This window comes from Canis lupus, chromosome 28 (genome assembly GCF_011100685.1).
Source record: "Canis lupus familiaris isolate Mischka breed German Shepherd chromosome 28, alternate assembly UU_Cfam_GSD_1.0, whole genome shotgun sequence".
Classification (NCBI taxonomy): Eukaryota; Metazoa; Chordata; class Mammalia; order Carnivora; family Canidae; genus Canis; species Canis lupus.
Genome location: NC_049249.1, coordinates 12,496,476 through 12,519,842, shown reverse-complemented (window position 1 = coordinate 12,519,842; position 23,367 = coordinate 12,496,476). Strand labels below are relative to the sequence as shown.

At 43.6% G+C, this 23,367-nt stretch overlaps 1 protein-coding gene across 4 annotated transcripts in view; it reads right to left on the bottom strand.

Annotated features, from left to right (window-relative positions):
* CNNM1 (cyclin and CBS domain divalent metal cation transport mediator 1) overlaps window positions 1-23,367 on the bottom strand; it is a 59,160-nt gene that overhangs the window by 16,370 nt on the left and 19,423 nt on the right. For 2 of the 4 annotated variants that reach the window (XM_038578490.1, XM_038578488.1), the window contains exons 2-7: window positions 17,703-17,850; window positions 14,577-14,713; window positions 12,087-12,256; window positions 11,289-11,388; window positions 10,857-10,904; window positions 7,689-7,751 (exon numbers count right to left, since the gene is read on the bottom strand). In XM_038578490.1, coding sequence (XP_038434418.1) covers window positions 7,689-7,751; window positions 10,857-10,904; window positions 11,289-11,388; window positions 12,087-12,256; window positions 14,577-14,713; window positions 17,703-17,850 — 666 coding nt within the window. The remainder of the gene's footprint in view (window positions 1-7,688; window positions 7,752-10,856; window positions 10,905-11,288; window positions 11,389-12,086; window positions 12,257-14,576; window positions 14,714-17,702; window positions 17,851-23,367) is intronic. The other 2 variants (XM_038578491.1, XM_038578489.1) reach the window with 1 other exon arrangement.

Below are 23,367 nucleotides of genomic sequence, written 5' to 3'. Positions count from 1 at the left end.
GAGGCATTTTAGTGGGAGTAGCTCAGGTCTGCCCTAAGTTTGGCAGGACTCTGGATAGGCAGGTAGCCCACAAACATATGGGTACCTATTTGGAATAACCCACATGCCTTCTGTCAAAGGCATCCTACATGTTCAAAGTCAGTGTTTTTTTTTTGTTTGTTTGTTTGTTTTTGTTTTTTGTTTTGGTTTGGTTTGGTTTTCAAGAACCACTTCTAGGGAAAGTTCAATTAAGACCATGTCACTTGGTTTCAAAACAGATATGTGAACTACCTTCCTTGAATCAATACAACAGAGGTTCTTTTTTTTGTATATATATATATATATATATATACACACATATATATATTTTTTGTATATATATATACATATATATATATATATATATATTATTGGAGTTTGACCTGTCAACATATAGTATAACACCCAGTGCTCATCAAGTGTCCCCTTCAGTGCCTGTCACCCAGTCACCCCATCCCCCGGCCCACTTCCCCTTCCACTACCCCTTGTTCGTTTACAAGAAAGCTTTTTTTTTTTTTTGTATTTTTTTTTTTTATTGGAGTTTGATTTGCAAGAAAGGCTCTTAAAGTGACTCTAACATCATCTCAAACACAGAATAAACCTGAGGGAGAGACCATCAAGCCCCTTTCACCCCTCGGCTTCCCAACTAATGTCACTCCGCATTTCTTCCCCAAAATGGGAAGGGGGTGTGCTGTCAGCCTCTCATAACACAGACTTAGTTCAGGGGCTTGAATACAGAGTCTGGTTCCTCAGAGATTCTGCTCCTTGTTCTTTAGAGGTAGAACCTCGGGAATTTAGTCTTGTCTCCTGAGATAATGGTGCCATCAATCAAGATAACTGATTAGCATGTATTTGGAGCAAATCCTGGAGGTTGATGGTCTGTTTAGCTGCAAGCTGTTACTTGGAAACCAGGCAGTGGAAAGGGTAAAATAACAATAGGCTGAATCATTTTTCTCATTAGAACCATAACAATCGCTGCCTTGATAGGATTATAGAATTAAGGATTCTATTTCCAGTGTTCCCTTCTCAGTAAGTGCCCCCCGCATATGCTCCATTACTTAAGCCAGAAACCTGGCGGGCGCACCCCTGACTCCTGCCACTCCCCCAGCCCACACCAGGCCCTCTCACCTCCACTTCCCAACTAATAAGCCAGTCGTCTCTATCTCTGACCCCACTCAAGTCCCAATTACCTGGACCCCAGTCCTGTCTCCCCTCTGATAATCTTACGATCTGTTCTCACCTCAGCTGCCAGAATCACATTTTTAAAAGCACAAATCAGCTTCCTTTTATTTAGTCTGAATAAAATTGAAACTCCTTGTTTTTGTCCCTGAAACCCCCCCCATGACTTGACTCCTGCTTTCCTGTCTGGTCTCATCCTGGGGACTCTTTTCCCCTCTCTTTTTGCTCTGCTGCCCTCAATCATGCAAGTGTTTCCCAACTAACTCAGAAATAGTATTTCTCTTGCCCACACTTATCCCCACCCCCACTGCTTGAGTCTCAGTCATTAGGTCTCAGCTGAAATCCACCTCCTCTGAAGACTATGGCTGTCCTAAGATTTCCCTGTGTTCTCCTATCACTGTCCCTTGTTCATTCCTTCCAAGTATTTTTCACAAGTTTTAATTCATTATGTGTTTGAACTTATGTCTATTCAACTCAATGCTAAATTCCATGAGGGCGGAGGCCTTATCTTTCCTGGTCATTGTGGTACACCCAGTACCTAGCACTGTGCCTGGCCTAGAGTAGGTGCTCAGGAAAAATGTATAGAATGATTGGATCAACACCTAAGGGATTCTTAAAGAGTTTTAATTTAAAAATCTAAATTTTGTGGGGTGCCTGGGTTACTCAGTCAGTGAAGTATCTGCCTTAAGCTTGGGTCATGGTCTCAGGGTTCTGGAATCGGGCCCCACATCAGGCTCTCTGCTCAGTGGAAAGTCTGCTTTTCCCTCTCCCTCTGATACCCCCTTCCCCACCACTGCTCATGCTCTCTCATGCTCTCTCTCACTCTCAAGTAAATAAAATCTTAAAAAAAAAAAAAAGAATCTAAATTTTGTTTAAAAAAAAGATTTCAGAGCTCTCAAATCATCCTGGATAGGAAATCCTTTCCTTTGCAATTTAAAATCATTCTGGGGAAGTTGACTTCTCCAAGAAGCTAGGGACAGGTAAAAGGACACTTCAGAACTGCAGCTGGAGAGAGTCAGAGAGTGTGCAATGAGAATCAAGGGCACCAGGAGGCCTCAGGCTTTGGGCCAGTAACCAGCAGGACACCAGTGCTTTAATAAAAGCATGTGAAACGGGATCCTGGGGTCAGGTCTCCTCAGCCCTACTTATCCCCTGGGTGATGGAGGGCCAGAACCTCTTCCACAGTGACCAGGGGCCAAGGAGGACAGTGATGGCACCGTGGACAAGAGTGAAGCACCCAGGTAATTGTAAATGGCAGTAGTACTGGGTAGGAAAATAAACATTTCATTTCTGGTTCTGGTCCCTTAAAAATAAACTGATGAGTTCTGGTTTGGCTAAATCCTTTGTGGTCTTCTGCAGGTGGTGGCTGCTAAGTTAGTCAATAGTGCTTCCTTGGGGTAATTGCTGTGGAAAAGGAAGGCAGGTAGTCCTGCAGGAGGGTGACTTCTTCGTTGTGTGAGTGGAGTCTGGAAAATCAGATCCTAAACTGGTGTGTCTTAGCCTCTACTCAGTTTGGAACAAGAGGAGAGAGTGTGAGCAGGGCCTGAGAAATAACCATATCTCCTTGACAACCCTCCACTTTGCCTGGTGGGACACATGCTTCACACACCTGATATGTGCTGTTCCATATCATCACCCCTTATGTCACAATTCTAGGCACATTTCAGGAGAATGGCAGGGAAACAGGCCTATCTTACCCACTAGACCACTTCCATCCATAGAAGGCTCTGCCTGAATCACTTCCACACTCTGTTGAAAATGAGGCCACAAATGCACCCCTGTTCCTCCCAGAGCTCTCATCCTCAGTGGCACTCAGGACAAGCATGCCACTCTGCTGTCACTCACAGGGACCACATGTCAAATGCAAGTGACATCACTGTTGTGCTAGGAGGAGAAGCATGTTCTGTTTCGTTTTGTAAAGTAAGAACAATGCTATTGAAAATTCCAAAGGATTTCCAACACCAAAAGATACAACTGTCTTATAAAGGTCGGGCCTATAAAAGCAATTTTTAAAAGGAAAAAAACCCTCACTTCATGACAAAGAAATCCCAGCTCATCTGAGTGTTGTGTAAGATCAATGTTTTCATGTCCCAGAGCCTGACATTCCTCAATAGGTAGGATGCTGATGACTTGGCATTTTGGTAATTGTGCACATACACTCAGAGGTTTCTGAGCAAGGGAAATGGAAATGCTTTTAATAAAAAAAAAAGAGAAGAAATCAGTAACAGACGAGTGTCCCAGCAGCATGGCAAACTAGTTCAAGTTGCATAATTCCCCTTGGCATTTCCTAAGAGCAGAGGCCCAGTCTGGGGAAGTAAAGTGAAGAGGAAAATCCTAAACTATAGTCAAAGAGGTCTAAGAGGGACAGATCAAACAGTGATCAAACTGACCACAGAATCCCTCAGCAGGAGGTAGGCCAAGCAGCCAACATATCCCTTGCCTACTCTTGCTTACATCACACCCTCAAGCTGGCTCTGGACGTTGGCTGGTGGGGAGCAGGGTTTTCTGCTCCAGACTCCCAAGCTCTGTGGAGAAGCATGATAGACTCCATTCCTGCAGCCTTTGCATGGTCATTCTGCAAGAGATATCTGTCCTACGGCAAGTTGGAGTTACTGAGATTGGGTGGAGAAGACCCTGAGGTAAAATTGGACATGGGATGGAGGAGGAGGTTGAAGAGGAATTTACACTGTAACTGGGGCTGAATGGAATATCCTCTGCCCTGATAGGTGGAGCCCCATGAACCTATACACAGCTCTGGGATACTTGCCTCACTCATGACACCTATATCTAGAGCAGAACCCATGATGTAGAAGAATGCCCCATTTCCCTTTTTAGTCTGGGGATTTGAAGGGAAAGAAGGGGTCAGTGGCTGTTTGTTTCTATCTTTTGGAGCATCAGTGAGAGACAAGAAGGAATAGCCCTTTTTGGTCTTGGTCCCTAAGCCATGGGCCATCTGTGTTCTCCAGACTAGATGGGGAGCTTAACTGGATAGGCCTACAAGAGTACAGACTAGGATTATTAAAATTCATCATTCTGGGGTAATATTCAACATCAGACAACCAAATGCCAAAAGCTCTCTGTCAAAGCTACAATGTGAACTCTGCAAATCAGCCAAAGTGAGGAGCCCAGATGAACTCGCTCACATTACATGGAACTTTAATGGTTCCCAAATGTTTACGACACAAAAGCCAACCCAAAGGAATATTGCCACTTACCACATTTTACAAAGTAAAAGGATTATTTTTAGAGACTCCTTGTATATTTTGGGAGGAAACGGTCCCCATCGATCTCAAAGCACATTACAGATGTCAATTGAACACTGAAAAAGAATCACTGCTCCTGACCCGTCTCCTGCCTCTGTGCTTTTGTGGATTTGGAAAGATTATCATGGAGAACTCGGAAATCATCTCCACTGGGAAAAGAAAAAAGGAATGAATCTGGGGAGAGGGAATGATAACTGCAATAGAGCTGTGTAGTCTCAGTGGGTTGATCAGAAGTCTATTTTTTAAACCAAAGCACCTGCAAAGCTGGCTAATTACATCATTCTCTGCTCTGGAATCAATGCACAAAACCACTCGGCTCTCCTTATTTCAAACTAAAGCTTCATATAGAAGGAAACTGCCTATGGATAATGGTGGCAATATTTGGTGCAAGGACCGCTGGCCTCAATCCACTGTAAGCACCAGAATTCATTAGCAGGACAGCTTGCAAAATGCTAGTAAGTCACAGTCCTCTAGGGGGCACAAAAGGCCCATGTTCAGAGGGATAGCCAGGTCCAAGACAATAGAAGCAGGACCTGAGTCTTAGACCCAATACATCACCCAGTGCTCATCAAGACAAGTGTACTCCTTAATCCCCATCAGCCTATTTTACCAATCCCCCTCCCCTCCCCTCTGCTAACCATCAGTTTGAGTCTGTTTCTTGGTTTGTCTTTCCTTTCCTTTCGCTCATTTGTTTTGTTTCTAAAATGCCACATATCACTATACCTGAAACTAATATAACGCTGTATGTCAACTCTACTGGAATTTAAAACAACAAAAAAGAATTTTGCAGTAGATACGATATATACGTATCAATTTATCCCATACATACAAACTTACATGATGTTATATGTCAATTATGTCTCAATAAAGCTGGAAACCTTTTTTTTTTTTTTTGGAGGATGGTTGACACACAGTGTTACACTGGTTTCAGGTGTACAGCTTAGTGATTTGACAAGTTTACACATTATGCTGTGTCCACCACAAGTATAGCTCCCATCTGTCCCATTACATCCCTATCACAGTATCACTGACTGTATTCCTTATGCTCTGCTTTGTATTCCTGTGACTTATTCATTTTAATTGGAAACTTTTTGTTAAAAATAAAAAAGAATTAAAAAAATTAAAAAAATAAATGTAACATTAAAAAGAGAGAGAATGAGATTAGGATTCCAATCCTCATCCTTCTACCTTCTCCCTGTGATACTAATGGATGGCTCGATGTTTTCGGAGCATGTTTCCTTTACCTATTGTTTTCAAATGATAATTCTTTGGAGGGTTGTGGGGATCAAATAAAATGACTGGGCTCTTTTTAAACTTAAAGGCTCTATTAATTTCCAGGATTTCTTTTTTCCTCTGTGTAAGGTGGGGGCAAGACATAATATATGCAAATAATTGTATTTGGATCATAAATTAAGTATGGGGCCAGACAAAAGGAGAGCAGATGAAAGAAGGTGGGAGGAAAGAGTCAAAGGAGAAGCAAGGCATTCACACCTTTTCTTTTTTCCTGCTGTGCTCCTCACTGCTCTACTCTGTAGAGGTAAACCAAGGGTCAGAAGAAGCTGGCCTTGCTCTCAGCTTTGTGGCTCACCTATTGGGTTGGACACCCACTCATGGAAAACAAGGGGAAGGTGCAAAGAGCTCTCAGGAGCAGCTGCCACCAACCAGGGTAGGATCAGAAGTGGCAGCACCTCCTGAGGGGGCGTGGAGTGCGTCACACAGCAGGAACAAGTCTCCTTCATCTTGGTCTCATAAGGGGTTACTATCAAGTTTTTCATGATAAATATCAATGAACTAAAATTAACCTTCCTTTAATTGGAAAGTTACAAAGAACTGGCTTGTCTGGTTAACTGAGGGTAATTTAAAAGGAAAATATACCCCTTCTTTGATCCTTTTGGTTGAACATCTTTTAAAAAATGTAAACCTTCTCTTTTGGCTGAAGCTTTATAGCATTCTCTTCATTTACCAAGACTCCCTGTGTGTGAAGGATCCTGAAGGTCCATGATGTGGTCATTTCTCATTTTGCCCACAGGCAGGAATAGACCAGTTAGCTGATAGAAGGCACCAGGTTGGCATCCCACATCGACCATGCTGGTCTGTAGACATCATGAAGGCGTGAGCTCTCACAAAGCGAGAAAAATGTTATTTCTTGGTAGAAAATCATCATTAAATAAGAGAAAACTTTGGTGAAATTTGAGAAGATGATTAACTTGTCTTTTACAGATAAACATGGGATCCAGATGGTTTTTGATGGGAAAAATGTGATTTGGGAGAAAGCAGGAGTCAATATAAATACTGCTCAAGTTGCAAATTTGGGGGTTTGAGGTCTCAGGACATAACCTTTATGAAAGTTGACGGTCTACTGTAGAGATAGCAAAACGTAACTCGATTCTTGATGGCTGAGGTTGTGGTGGGGCCTCAGAGTCCTACACTGGGACAAGGAGACAGATGTGGTGGGTGCAGGAAATTGGACTGTATTTTCACATTCTGACTTCAAGGCAATTTAACAAATAAATTCTTGGTTCGGTCATTACTTGTTTCATGAGCCTAAGAGAGCAACCTCTAGAGATGAAAACAAAACAAACACTTCATTGATTATTTAGATTTATTACATTGTCCTCCATCCTCGAGTTACCATGTAGTTCTATGAAGAGTTGCCTGACCCAGTTAAAAAGAAACCCAGCAACTTTTATTTAATTAACAACAGAGGTTAAACCTAATAGAACGCTGTCTTGAAATTTTTACACATCTTCTTTGAGTAAAGCCAGAGAGAATATGGTCCCCAGGGAGTAACATTATGAGGAAGATGAGGATGGGTTAGTGGTCAGCTAAAGGTAGAGGCCACATAGAATGAATGGTGGAGAGAAAATAGGCAGCAATAAAGAATAGTAGCCCATTGTTTCTATTTCTCTCCTGCTGCACTCCTCAGCCCTCCATTCTGCAGGGAGACAAATGATGAGGAAGAACCACACCATCCTTCACCCCATCATTTCTCCCTGTACATCCACAGAGACATCCCCAGGAGCTAAATTCCCAAGTGACACCATTGAACCAGCAATGCCTGGGCTGTTTGCGCAAATGAGTGTTTTCCATGTGGTGTGCTGTGTACCTCCATCCTGGAGCACCTGCTGGAGGAGGCTAGTTCTTTCATAGGACAGTGATAGAAACCAAAGGCCTCTTGCAAACCCCGTTGGATCTACAGAGACCCGAGAGACACCCACGCATGTTTACCTGGGGAGCCTGCCAGGGAGTCCCCTCTGCTGAAGGCGAAGGTACGAGACACAGAGACGGGCACTAGAGAAGAGTCAAGGGCCAGGGATTTGTGAGTTGCAAAAGGTAAGATAAACATAAAAGGAGAAAGACAAAGAGCAAAGTGTGTGAGTCAGTCTGTTCTTGAATCTTCACAATGTTACATTTCTCCGCAAAAAGGGAATCTTGCCTCTGAAAACAGGGAAACTGCCTACCCTCTCACAGAATCGCTCTCCAGAAACAGGAACATAAAATAGTCTTTGCTCAAAGTCTTCTGAAAAGATGCACAGTAATCTTAGAGGGCATTAGACCTGCCGATGACAAGATCAGGCAGGCTCCCTGGGAGGTAGGGGGTCGCGGGGACGCGGCGTTCTCTCTGAGCCAGCAAAGATGCTGGGAGTCCAGCAAGGCCTCCCCTCGCCACCCCGGGCCTCCCAACCTCCACACACATCTGACTGCCTGCGGGATGGCTGGAAGCAGAGTGCGTGCTCCTGCGGTGGCGGGGGGCGCCCTGAGGAAGCTGGACCCTGCTTCAGACTCCTCGGAGCTCCTCGTGGTCAGTGCTCCGGAGGAACGGTGCATTGCTAGATCAAAGGCTGTTTCTGTCTGGGAATCTGTCTTCCTCTCTCTCATCTAATTATCCTGGGAGCCCCTTCCTTGGGGACTAAATGAAGTCGGTCTGCAGGGGACAGCACACTGAAACTGGCAACTTCTGTAGTCTTAGCCGCTGCACCAGGTGATTTTACTGACATCACCCATACACTCAGGGGATTTGCAGAGCTTTGTTCCTACCTGATAATCATTTGGTCTGACACCAGATGTCAAAGAATATTGGAATGGACTCCTAATGTTGTGAGACATACCGGAATAAGAAACCCTAGTCTCAAGAAGCATCCTAGAGCTTCCTGGGCTGCAAATTAAATGTACACTCCAAACAGGTAGGAGATGGTCTCTCCCTGCCTGCCTAGCCCTGTGCACATCTGTTTTTCCTACCCTGAGCTCAAGCCTGGTTCCTTCAGAGTTCCGGGCTCATCGTAATCTGCTTGGGTTCCCTGGCAACCAGATCCAAGAGAGAGAAGACTGATAACCTCAAATATGACTCTGAGGCTAGGCTGCAGGGCCAGTGTTCTGGCAAACCTGCCATCCCATTTATCTCCCTCAAAGGCTAATAAAGCTACAGGCTGGCTTCGAGGACAGTGGTAGTTTGCTAGATCAAGACTCTACAAAAATGTACTGCCTTAAGCTCTCCTTTGACTGCAGGCTGACTTTCTCAGCCAGTGAGTTATGCTGGGTGGCTGGACCCTGGGCTGAGGGCACACCTGGCACAAGTGCAGGGTGTGGCAGCCTTGGCAGATATCTCACACTGTCCTCCACTAAGTGGGGGGCGGGGAGCTTATACGGTACAATGGAAAATGTCTCCATACCCTACTACTGGCTAATTCGACTTCTTTCTCCTTATGAAGATTTATAGAGATGCTCAAAAGTGAGGGGGCAGGGAAGAGCTTAATGCTCCTTTTTAGTTAACCAGTTTTGAAGGAGAGATCAGTATTGCAAATTTACTCCTGTCTCACTGATAAGATTAAAGGAGAAATGGATAGAAAGAATGAGAGACAGGAAGGAAGCAAGGACAGAAACCAGGTAACGTGTTCCACAACTCTTAAAATAATTTTTTTTTAAAGAAAAAAGGTCATTCCATATCAGGCGGGCTGGGGAACCTCACTTGGCTCCTTGTTCCCACATCTTTTGGGCTTCTGAAAGAGCCAGAACAGGGCCCCATGTCTAGGTAACATTTAGAATCCTAGGAATTACTTCACTTTGAGCAATCCCTAACGTGATGGATGGAAATCTCCTTTAGAGAACCAAGATTTCCCTGGTCCTGTAGCCCATCCCTCACCCATTCCACAGTTCTTGTTCTAAGATGGTGATGCTTTCTTCATCAACCTTGTTTGAGATTTGTTGGCTTATGTTAGTGTAATAATGTACCAGGGCTTTTCTTTTCCATTTCTTCAGCTCATGCTGGGCCACGCCTTGGGTGGGACAGGTACTTCAACTTCATTTCAGCCTTCTGCTGGGCTAGGATATGAATTACACTGCAAACTCTTCCAATATTTCCACAGAGAAATTGCATTCCAGAACGTGATGGGTCTCAAATCTGTATTTGAGATTGTGTGAACCAGCCAGGACACTGGAATGCATCAGGGTAGTCATCAACTTGCTTGGTAATTTGGAGCAAGTCAATTCCTTAGTTTCTCTCTGTTAAAATGGTATCTACCTTTCATGTGCCAGGGATCATGATATCACAGCTTTGGGATCCTCTGATAAATCCCAATATAAAGCACTATGTAAAATCCTTTTTTATGATGAGAGAAAACACCCCATTTGGCATTAAAATAGCCACCATTGTAAACACTAACAGCTGAAAGCAATGCAAAATTCAGACTCATGAATCAAAAAGAAATCTAGAGAAATCATTCTTTCTGGATCACACTTATATTCCAATAAATGCCATGCCTTCTAAACACAAGTATAATAACTCCACACAGGAAACAGCGAGAAGGTAGAGCACAGAAGGGACAGAACAAACCAGCCATCAGCCCTGTGGCAGCCCTCACCATCAGCATGCACAGCCACCTGGCAGCCGCTCTCCACTAGCTAAGATGTGGTGACGAGGAAAGAGAAGCAGGTAAGCACTATATTGCATCAGCCTGGGACTTGTGTCCTAAGACCTTGCAGTCATTTCCTCCTGATACCTTAATGACATACCAGGGTTTTCAAGTAAAGGCCAGTGAGTGAATTATATCATAGCAGAGAAGGAACGGCTGAACCAGAGCACACCAATCACCTGCCTGCATTCCCCGGGCAGGTGACAATTTTAAATGGTGCCCCTCCCCTCACAACTTCCCGCCCTGTCATTCATCACTTGCCCATGAGCAGAGAAGCAGGAGAAAACATTCCAAACACAGAAACTAAGCACCTGTGGTCTGTGGGTACCTGGCAGGAGGCAGTGTTCCAGGCAGAGCATTACAAAGAGGCTGCCAACATTTGTGTTAGCCCCAGCCCAGGCTCAAAGTGCTCGGTCCAGGTCCCCAGAGTGGGCTGAGGCAGGACCACGATGGGGGCAGATGAGGGAGGGGTTTGAGAGATACATACGAAAGACAGAGGATCCAGCCAGACTTCCAACCTTCCGCACATCGTTATCTAAGGAAAGAAGGATATGATGCGTTTCAGAGGCAGTTCAGAAAACACACCTTCTTAGGGGAATGCCCTTCATCCACCCCACCTCCCGGACCAACCCTGCAAAAACCAGGCAATCAATGTAAGTGTAAAAAGCAAAATAAACTTGTCTTTTCATATGGAAAAGTACCACCACCCACTCCTGACACTTGATAATGTTATAGTCTACCATGTACTTCTGCAAACAAACTCTCTGTATATGAAATGACTCTTACACTCATTTTACAGAGGAGGAAACTAAAGTCTAGGAAGTTAAATGGCTTGTACAGAGTCCCTAAGAGGAGTCAGGACTTGAACCCATATAACCCATTGCTTCCCCAAAAAGCTCTGGCTTGGGAACTGGAGTACCTGAGCAAGCAGTGGTCATGATGGCTGGGACCCCATAGTAGGTGAAGGCTCCATTCTCGAAGCGAAGGCCTTCCTTCCCAACCTCCACTTCCACTTTACCCTGGAGAAAGAAGAAAGTGTACTAAGGGTGTGCATAAGTCCTTCCAGTTCTCCTATTGACTACAACCCTAAAGTCTTCTGTCTGGATAACAGGTGGGCTGATGTTCTTATCACAGGGAAATGTGAAGTCTGTCTAGATCCATTTCAAAAATAGCACCTCCAACTTCAGTAGCCCTTTGTAGTAAATTAATTGCTTAGTTCATCAAAGAGCATCCAGTCCTGACTAACCAATTTGCTTCGTGATGGCCCTTCCATAACGAATGTCCCAGCACCAGCTAGTGTCAGGCTCCCTGCATGGGACCTGCTTCTCCTGCCTGTGTCTCTGCTTCTCTGTGTGTGTGTGTCTCTCATGAATAAATAAATAAAATCTTAAAGAAAAAAAAAAAACCAGTGGGGCAGTGCACAAGGCCAGGGGCTAGCTAAACCCCTCTACTGGAGACGTACCCACTCTACTCCATCATCAACACTGCTGACTGGCCAGACTAACTGCCATCAAGATTCCACCACTCTTGGGACACTAGCCAGTCACAACAGATCCCTATGGTGAGTCATGGACAAATGCCCACCCCAACTGGCCTTGCCGCAAGGTAGCAGGCTGAGTCTTAGAACCCGGCACCAAGAAGGCACAGCCATTCCTCTCCAACCAGCCTGGATATGCCCTCATCTTGCCCTCAGAGGGTCCCTAACTTTCCCACTCACCTGCAGAAGCAGCACAAAGTAGTCCACAGGGCGGTTACGCTGGTAGAGGTAGTGTTCTGGGGCTTTCTTGTTCTTCTCATCAAACTTTAGTTCCTGGATCACATTCGGATGTTTCAGGAGCCGGAGCAGGATCTTCTCTGAGAGGTACAGAGATTTAAAGGGCTCCACTTCTAGGGGAGATAGGGAGGCAGGAAGAATCAGCAGCTGGAGGAGTCAGGATAGGCACGACCTGGCTATGTGTCTAGAGCCACCTCCATTCATGCTCCTGGGCACCAAGCTGGCAGGGCTCTTGTGATTCTCTTAGGGAGAGAGAGGGGGGTCTTATACCCAAGTGTGCATCTCAGCTTTTTCCCCATGGCCTCTGGGGATGTATGTCCCTAAGCTGGCACACTGGAGAAAACAGATCACCGTTTTGGAAATGTCAGTTTTGCTATTCATTTTCTTCTTGATTTTATTTAAAGTTGTGCATAAACTTAAATAAAAAGGCAATTTTGCTAGTTGCAATAACATGGATGAACCTGAAGGACATTATGCTAAATGAAATAAGCCAGTCACATAAGGACAAATATGTCTGATGCCACTTTTTTTAAAAAAGATTTTATTTATTTATTCATGAGAGACAGAGAGAGAGAGGCAGAGACACAGGCAGAGGAGAAGCAGGCTCCATGGAGGAAGCACTGATGTGGGACTTGATCTTGGGACTCCAGGATCATGTCCTGAACCAAAGGCAGAGGCTCAACCACTGAGCCATCCAGGCATCCCTCTGACACCATTTATATGATGAATCTAAAATAGTCAAATGTGGGACACCTGGGTGGCTCAGAGTTGGTGGGCATCCAACTCTTGATTTTGGCTCAGATGGTGAGATCAAGCTCACCTTTGGGTTCTGTGCTGGGCCTGGAGCCTACTTAAGATTCTCTGTCTCTCTCTCTTCCCCTGCCCCTCCCCTCCCCTTATGCATATGCATGCTCTCTCAAAAATTTAAAAAAAAAATGTAATAAAACAAAATAAAATAGTCAAACTCATAGAAGCAGAAAGTAGCTTGGTTGGCCAGGGTGAGTGGGAGGGGCACATGGAAAGATACTGGTCAAAAAAAAAAAAAAAAAAAAAAAAAAAAAAAAAAAAAAGGAAAGATACTGGTCAAAGGGTGCAAAGTTTCAGTTATGCAGGATGAATAAATCCTAGAGATCTTCTAGCTCAGTGCTTGTAATTAGGAATACTGTATTGTATACTTAAAATTTTGCTGAGAGAGATTTTATGTTAACATAGAAAAAATAATAATAAATAATAAATAAATAAGGTGGGAGGAAACTCTTGGAGGTGATGGATATGTTCATGACACAGACTGCGGTAGTAGTTTCACAGGTGTATACTTAGCTCCAAACTCCTCAAGTTGTATACATTAATAACGTACCGCTTTGTGTATGTCAATCTTACCTCAATAAAGAGGTTTAAGGAGAAAAAGAGTAATGGTAAAAAGAGCACAGATAAGTAAGCCATATGAATAACAAAAGCTTTAATACTATAATCAAATGAAATATGGAGAATTTAATCTGATTTGTTAGTATGACATGTATCTGTTGAATGAAAAGAAATTCCAAGTTAATACAGAGTTAATTACTTAAGGGATACGTTCTCAAAAATGTGAAGCCTTGCCGCATCACATTTTTATATTAACAGATATTATTTTATGTTATGTTATGAACAGATGCAGCTGTTTTGCTGTGACAGGCAGCCAGTAGTTAAAAGAAATCTGTAATTAGGACTAGAAAACATGTTGAAAACTACTTTCATGAAGCTCCAATTTAAAATTTTCTGTTTTCTAGCACCTGGAACAGTACTAGGACTCATAACACACCCAAGAAACCCATGTTGGATTAACTGATAATTGAACTTAGTCATGGGTGTGATTATTCTAAGTCAGCACCTTCATTAGGCCTGGATGAGAAGGATGGAAAGTTCAAAGACAAATACTATCTTCTTTATAAGAAGAAGTTTGTATTTGGAGCCTCATTTTTTTTTCTAAAGATTACAAGTTTCACAATCGACTTCTGTATTTTAAGAACTTGTAGGTCCTAAGCCTATGTGGTCCTGGGAAGGTCCTGGGCCTTGGGCCTCGTCGCCCTCCTCAGCAAATCCTCAGGGGCACCTCAGCTCCAACAGGATGGAGCTCGGCCTCAGGCTCCTGCCAGGAAGCAAGGGGAGGAAGGGAAAAGAGCAGCAGTGGTTTCTTTAGCTCCCTTCTTGAGAAGAAGAGAGAAAAGCAGAGTTGAGGTGTACTTCCACCCTAGAAGATCAGGGCTGGGGCTGAAAATGATGATATGTGGCATCCTGCGGCCCAACCTACGGCACTCCCTCCCTTGGAACAGAGGTTCTGTGTCTGCTGTGCATAGGGAATTAGGTTGTGAGGTGAGGTGCTATAGATGTAATTGGTGCACGGGTTTCACCTTCTAGATCCTAAGGAGGGGATGTGGGGGTGGGCGGTCATACCTGTGGCCATGAAGCGGTGTGTGGCCAGCAGGAGCTGCGGGGAGATCTTCACCCTCATCTCTGAGTCGGAGAGCTTAAACAGGGAGAAGTCGTGCCGCTTCCTCTCCCGGTGCGGGACCCTCTGCTTTTTCGGTTGTCTGCTGTAGGGGCACAGGGGACAGATGGGGGCCATCTCAGAATCAGTTTTCCCACAGTCACATGGGACAGACGGATCCTTTGGGATCTCGTGAGTGTCTGCAATGTATCAACTATAGGTGACCTCACAGCTTCTCTTTCCCGGGGAGGAGAAGGGTGCTGATAAGGGACAGACAGCAGGACATGCCTCCAGGTCTCAGTATCACGTACACGGAGGTGGTGTGGACTGGAATAGGGGAAAGGCTGGTCTGGTGCCTCCAAGGCTGGGGTTCCAGTGCTGGCTCCCCTCCTTACCAGCTGTGCAAAGTCTCTAAGCCTCGGTGTGTCTGTTTTCATCTACACAGTGAGGTTCCTAAGCAGCGATAACGCTTCTCCTCATCCTGTGCAGTTAGTATGAAACTCAGGGCAGGTTTGGCAGAGCCCAGCAAGATTCTGCCTCTTTTCCTGTCCCCAGAGCTGGGCTCACCAGGTCTCTCTCTTCCTGCTGATTTAAACTCCGTGCTGAGCAGTACCTGGGGCATGTCACCGAAGGGATGTAGGTGGTCGTCTCCTCTTCCCACTCACAATTCTCCTGCTTCAACCCTAGCCTCTCCCCAGGTAGAGAACTGGGAAAAATCAAGGGAAGAAGAAAGGGGAAGGAATGGGAACAGCCCTACAACTTACAAAGTTGGGTTCTCAGGCAAAGCCTTAGAGGGACTTTAGATGGCCTGTGATACTGATGGGGAAAATCTGCTTTTTCCAATTAAATTTTTTTCTCTCTTCTTTTTTTAAGCTTATCTTCAAGAAATATTTTCTTAGGAATAGGGGGAATGTTTTCTTTGGTCACATATTTTTTTGCTTTCCCTTAGTTTTGAGTAAAATTTTGAAGTGTCTCGCCTATTTCACAGTGCTAAGGAGAGCAAGGAGAGCGATTTGGGTTTTCTCCAGACTTGGCCTGGAGACAGACAGGGCTGCAGGGAACTTGTAGTGCAAGCCGAGCAGATGCAGTGGACATTAAATGGAATGAAGCCCAGGGACGAGGAACCAGGGCCCTAGAATCTGGCTCCCCGGTATTCTCCTCCTTTTGGAGCTCACTTCAGCCCCATTTTCTAGAAGTTTGGATTTCCTTCTAGAAGACAGAAAGTGCCCTTCTACCGTGCTGTCCTGTGGGCCTATCTTGGACTCACGGCTGCTGCTTTAACTTTCCTTTTGCTCCGATAACAACAGTGGCAAGATGCAGACCTGGCTGTCCTGTGGGTCAGGGTCAAATGAGAAGAAACACAGTATTCCTGGTTCCGTGGCCTTCTCACAGCTCTTAAAGAATCCTTCCAGAAGCTTATTTATAAGGGCAGGAAAACCCTAACCTTCTCTAACTTTAGAAAGAGGATTGCTCAGCAAGAAAGCAGCAAATAGATGTATCAGATCAATTCTTCTACTCTCACTGGTGAGCAATCTTCTGCTTTAATAGGACATGTTTGCTTAAATATCTCTTCTCCCTCCTTCAACAGAATGCCACTTAACATTTCACCATTGGAGAATCATTCCTCATCTCCCTCTTCATTTCTATTATTTTAATAGTAAGTATTTGGAACATCAAGGTTGTTAAAACAAATGCTGGAGGAAGAGCATACTCATTTAGATTACCATCACTACTATCAGCCACAAACACTTAGTGTGAATGCCTTCCCTAATAGATCTACTGAGATACTTGGGAATTCTAAATCTAGAGTGGTGGACAGAGGAGCACCTGGGTGGCTTAGTTGGTTAAGCGTCTGCCTTCAGCTCAGGTTGTGATCTCAGGGTCCTGGGACTGAGGCCCACATTAGGTTCCCTGCTCAGCAGGGAGTCTGCTTCTCACTCTCCCTCTGCCCCTTCCCACCACTCATGCTCTCTCTCTCTAATAAATAAATAAAATCTTAAAAAAAAAAAAAAAAAGAGTGGTGAGTAGAGGTGAAGGGAGAAGGGAATGGGGGAGGTAGAGGTTAACCCCTATTTGAAGAAGTTGGGTCTGGCTAGGGTATCACAGCAAAATCACTCTGACACTGTGACACTCTTACTTGTGTTTTGTCTTGTCTGGGCCTGACCCATCTTTTGGGTTTGGTCTCTAAGAATAAAGGGAAGGCAGTCTTTATGCACCACTCACTGCCTTACAGCATTAAAGCTCTTTCTACAGTGAGCTGGTTTCAGAATGGCTGCTCCTAGCAAACTAAGGACAGGATTCTGGATGGAATGAGTTATCTGAGGTAGGGAAAAGAGACTGCTGTCTCATGAAGTAAAATTCAGAGGAGGAAACACTTCCTGGCCTAGGGACTCCGGTAGATTTAGATAACACTCTCCTCCCACAGACAAAGCAAGCCTTTGTAATGTTTGCAAGCAGAGCTTTGATAAGGCTCAGTAACCAAAAGCCCTCACCCTCTGCTTGGAGTCCCTATTGTTCCCAAGGAGAGGGCTGTGGGTGGAAGGCAGAGGTGGAGAGGGAGAATGAGACACCAGGCTGCAGGGCTGAAAAGGCATGAGGGAGAAGAGCAGTGTGGAAGAAGGGCTATTTACGGTTTGGGCTTAGGTTGCATGTGGGCAATCTCCTGACAGTCTTGACTGTGCGCTGTTGCAGTTTTGTGGGCCAACTGTGAGTGCAACCCCAGGGAGTGCTAGATGGAGGAAGAGACAAAACCAAAACAACGCAGGGGAGGGACAAAAATGAGGGCAGAGAGGCCACCCGAGGCACACTTAGTTTCCGTTAGTTCCTCTTCCATCCAAACGCCAGGAGGTCTCCTTTTTAGTGTTGGCTTAGTTCCCGAAGGTTCCCTCCTGATAAACATTTAGCTAGCATTTTCTCAGTGACTCAGGGTGACTCAAGCCAGGGTATCCTACCGTGCCAGCACCTAACATTTGGGGGCTGACAGCAACGCATGGGCTTGTCCCAACACTCTGACACAGTATGTCAACCTAGGCCAGCTCTGAGAGTCTCACAAGAAATGGGATGACCCTGGAAAAAGAGCCAAGGCCATGCACTTACTGTAGAGGTCAGTTTCATCCAGGATCTCCGACTTAATGATCTCCTCTATGATGTCCTCCAGTGTGACAATGCCCATCACCTCATAGAAGGGGTCCCCTTCACCCTCATTGTTCACCCGCTGGACAATGGCCAGGTGAGATTTTCCTAGAGAACAAATGAAGTCACAGTTAAGCATCTGGAACATTTTTAAAGAAATCTTTCCTTATGAGAAAATTATAAAAAGTTGTTCTGTGACCAATTGTGGACTGAACTCATCATAGGACCTCCTTAAAATATGAAGCTTGTGTACAAGCTCTTACAAATGCAAACATTATACTTTTTTGAAAAATATTTTATTTATTTATTTGACAGAGAATAGCATGAGTGGTGGAAAGAGGTGGGTGGGGGGAGAAGCAGACTTCCCACTGAGCAGGGAGCCTGATGCAGGGCTCCATCCCAGGACCCTGGGATCATGACCTGAGCCAAATGCAAATGCTTAATCAACTGAGCCACCCAGGCACCCCGAAACCTTTTACTTTTATATCTATCTCTTTTCTAAGAAAGTTACCTAGTATACACAAAGCCAGTTAACTTTTTTTTTTCTTTTAACTTTCACATATTAGCAAGTATATCTAAGCTGAAGGAGGATAAATAACCTAATTAAAAGAATGAGAATTTGGAATCAAAAGATTTAGGTTAGAAGTCTTTTTTCCTCCAAACTTCCCCCCATAACTACCCCAAATACTCTCTGTGCAACTGCCCCTGGGCACATCATTTAACTTCTACTGAGTCTCTATTTTCTCATTTAGAATTAGGAAATAATACCAGTATGGTGATTTTAAAATAGGGCCTCCGGGGGCACCCAGGTGGTTCAGTGGGTTAAGCGTCTGCCTACAGCTCAGGTCATGATCCCAGGGTCCTGGGATCGAGCCCCATATCAGGCTCCCTATTCGGCTGTGAGCCTGCTTATCCCTCTCCCTCTGCAGCTCCTCCTGCTTGTGCTCTGTGTGTGTGTGTGTGTGTGTGTCTCAAATAAATAAATAAAATATTTTAAAAATAAAATAAATAAATAAAAAATAAAACATGGACTCAAATTCTTTGATACACCTCCTATTTAAAGATGTGGTCTATATCTCTTTCTCTGGAATCTGGACAGGCCTGTGACTACTTTAAGCCACAGAGGACAGGAAAGTGGGATACTACAAGGATACTTCTGAGGCTAGGTCACAAAAGGCATGTGGCTTCTTCTGGAAAAATGCTCTAAGAAGTTTGAGGCTACCATGGTGGAGAGGGCACATAGAAGTCTAAGTGCTCAGGTGACATATTCAGATGAGCCTTGCCTTCCAGCCATCCCACCACGGTGCCAGGCAGGTTAGTGGAGAAGCTGTGTTGGCTGTGGATCTGCAATTTTCATGATCCAGCCCCACTTGCTAGAGTCCTCACCAGCCAATCTGGTCTTCTCTAGCTGCAGGCATAGACACTGTGAAGCAGAGATAAGTAAGTCCTGTTGCACCTCATCCAAATTCCCGACTCATAGAATCTGAGCATCATAAAATGGTGGTGTTTTATGCTTCTAAGTTTTGGAGTGGTTTGTTAGCAGTAATGACAGCTAGGATTTGGTCATTGGGGGCTCAGAGGACCTAGTGGGTGTGTAAGAGTGCTTTGTAAACTATAATGTGTCATAGGCAGGCAGTTAATTTTTATTGTCCAACAACTGAATGATAATAGTTAATGTATAGTGAACTCTCATCATATGTCAGGCACTATTTGGAGCACTTTTTATGTATTAACTCATGTAATCCTTCTAACAACTCCTGAGACAAGTACTAGTCTTATCCCCATTATAGATGAAAGGACTGAGGCACAGATGGGTTAAGTAACATGCCTAAGGTTACATAGCCTGGATGTGGGGCAGCTGGATTGCAAACTCAGGTAACTAGAGTCAGCCCTAAAGTAGAGACTGAGTCTTATCTAACAGTCCTACTATCCTGCTTTACCTTGATTTGTTTTTATCTGCTGATAAATACATTTCCTGGTCCTATTTCTAAAATGCAGACCTGGGTGGTTTTTTTTTCCTTGGCAAAGAGACATTTAAGGAGAAAATCTAGGGTTGTGACTTAGATGTTATTCTTGCCCCCTCCCCCCCAATAAATTAATAAAAGGAAGGTCATACTTTATCAGTATTACCCTTTCTAAGCTTGGCCCTTGCTAAAAATATCAGATAAATGGAGTAGTCAGTTTTCTGGAGGCATAATTAACCATTAAAATTATACATGTGAACTTCTGTATTGGATACCTCAAATCACAAGATCACTACCTATTGGTAATTTTAATTGGAAAAATGGGATTTGTATCACTCAAGAATGGTCTCTGGGGGATCCCTGGGTGGCTCAGTGGTTTAGCACCTTCCTTGGGCCTGGGACGTGATCCTGGAGTCCTGGGATCAAGTCCCACGTCAGGCTCCCTGCATGGAGCCTGCTTCTCCCTCTGCCTGTGTCTCTGTGTCTCTGCCTCTCTCTCTCTCTCTCCCTCTCCCTGTGTGTGTCTCTAATGAATAAATAAATAAAATCTTAAAAAAAAAAAGAATTGTCTTTGATTTCTTCTCCAACTCCAACCTGTCCTTCAACTAACCCCAAACTGGTCTGATCATCCCACTGCCTTGCTCAAAAACCTTATAAGACTCCCTAGTATGCACAGAATCAAATCCAGATTCGTTGGTTTGGTAGTATCAAGACAGCAAAATGCCCTGCTATATCCCCTACCATTCTATACTCCAGATGCGCCTTGTTACCTTCACTTCCTCAACTTGGTCCATATGTACTTTCTAAGTCTTCGTGCACACTGTCTCCTCCCACTCCATTTGCACTCTTCAAGTTCCAGCTTAGGCCCTAGTTCCTCAAGAAAGTCCTACCAGATCTGCTCCATTCTGAATCTGAACCAATCTCTCCTTGTTTGTGTTTTGAAATCCTTGACAACTCCACTAGAGCATCTGTCACAACTTCCTGCTTCTCGTAACTAGCAATGAGTGTGTCCTCTATTGGACCATGTTTCTTCCTCAGGCCATAAGCTCCTCCAGGATATAGACTAAGATAGGATACACTCCATATAACAGGAACCCAAATAAATGCCTGATGAACTGAACTAAATGGAATGAAAATCCATAGTTGACACAATAGATGATATTAAAACCAGACACCAAAACCTTTGTTTTTTAATAAAATATAATGTGTTTAAATTAAAATTTAAACTCTACATCAGTGGTTCTAAAATTATCCTTCTTTGAAACAACTGCTTAAATCAGATTATGTTAATTGTTAGAATGTGCTCAATTTAAAGGCCTTTTCCTCAACACATTGTTCTTAAACTTATGGCACCTGTTCTCACTTTCCTCCTAACATGTGCTAACAGATGACAAAACAAATGACTACTGTAACAGAAAACTTGGAAAAATGATTTCTTAAAATTATTTTCTATAATTGGATAATTTTTGTAATGTGGAGCTCAGAATATATATAAAAGAGCCATTTTCTGCCACTAAGAGATTAGTTCATAAAATGGGATTAGTAAATTAACATTTTGGGACACCTGGGTGGCTCAGTGGTTGAGCGTCTGCCTTCGGCTCAGGGCGTGATCCTGGGGTCCTGGGATCGAGTCCTGGATTGGGCTCCTTGTGGGGAGCCTGCTTCTTCCTCTGCCTATGTCTCTGCTTCTCATGAATATATAAATAAAATCTTTTAAAATAATAAATTGATTAAGATTTTATGATGTTTCATGGAGTGCCATAACTTCCATGTGAAAATCAACCACTGGTATACACTTCATAAGGTCAATTTGAGGACATACTATGTGATCACCAGGGAATAGAGATTTTAAGTCCTAATTTTATAATATTCAAGACAATACACTTATGTAATCTATTAGAAATATTTTATAATTCACAATCAGCCTCTCTGATCACATCAAATGCCTATAGAAATCTACAGACAAATGAATGAAGTCATTTTCTTGGGTACAGACTGAAATGGGAATCAGAAATCACATAGCCCTGTTCACATTTCACATAACCTTTGTTCAGAAATCAGCTGTGCTCATGACACACATACCTGAGGTCCATCTTCTCTCAAAAAAGGTTGCCCTTTAAGAGACCTATCTCCCTGTACCCCTCTGCTTCCTAGGCCTCAGAAGGGTTGGGGGTGGCTCCCAGTGAAGCCAACCTTGAGACATGGAAAATGTAGTCACTCCCTCCCACCACAGCACTTTGTACAAACCTCTCTTTGGCACTTATAACAACAATATAGCTATCATTATTATTGTTATTATTATTATAGCAGCTACCATTTGCTATAACCACTCCAGGAGCTAGGCATAATTTCACCATGCTGTTGTTCTAAGTGATTTCCCCTACTATGATGATATGTTTTCTGAGGGGCAACAGCTATGTTCCACTTAATCTCCATTTCCCCAGAATCTAAGAATAGCACCTGGCACAGAATAGCTCCATAACTAGTGGGTGACAAATGGATATCTGTATGCAAAAGAACGAAGCTGGATGCCTACCTAACACTGTATACAACAGTTAATTCAAAATGGATCAAATGCCTAAATGTAAGAGTGAAAACTATAAAACTCTTAGAAGAAAATACAGGAGTAAATCTTTGTGACCCTGGAGTAGAAAAATATATTTTTAGATAAGACATCACAAAAACAAGCAACCAAGAAAAAATAGGTCAACTGGACTTGAGAATGCTTTTAGAATGTATTTAACGGACTACCAGCAAATCCTATATCTAATAGGGAGATTATACCCAGAATATATAAAGAAAATTTACAACTCATAAAAACATAACTCAGTTAAAAAGTGGGCAAAGGGGATGCCTGGGTGGCTCAGCAGTTGAGCATCTGCCTTTGGCTCAGGATGTGATCCTGGGTCTGGGGATAGAGTCCCACAACGGGCTCCCAGCAGGGAGCCTGTTTCTCCCTCTGCCTATGTCTCTGCCTCTCTCTCTGTGTCTCTCATGAATAAATAAATAAAATCTTAAAAAAAAAGTTGGCAAAGGATGGAAAAAGACAGTTATCTGAAGATAAACAACTAGCCAATAAGCACATGAAAAGTTGCTTAGCATCTTCATCATTAGAGAAAGGCAAATCAAAACCCTAATGAAATACCACGTCACACCCACTAGAATGGCTCTAATAAAAATGACATTGGTATGGATGTGGATAAATTGGAACCCTTAGACATTGTTGGTGGAATTGTAAAATGAGTCACCTGCTTCGGAAAAGTCTGGTGGTTTCTCAAATTATTAAACATAAATTATCTTATGATTCAGCAATTCCACTAAATCCATATATGTTTACCCAAGTATGGATATACACCCAAGCAAACTGAAAACACAGGTCCTCACAAAAATGTGTTCCCAAAAGTTCATATTATTCTTGATAGCTAAACAGTAAAAACAATCCAAATGTGCATCAACTGATGAAAGGATGAATAATATGTGGTATACCCAGACAATGGAATATTATCTGGCCATTAAAAGGGAATGGATTACTGGTACATGCTACAGCATGGACAAACTTTCAAAACATTATGCTGAATGAAAGAAGCTAGACCCAAGAGGCCACAACTTGTATGATTCCAAATCTATGAAATGTCCAGAATAGGCTAACCTATACAGAAAG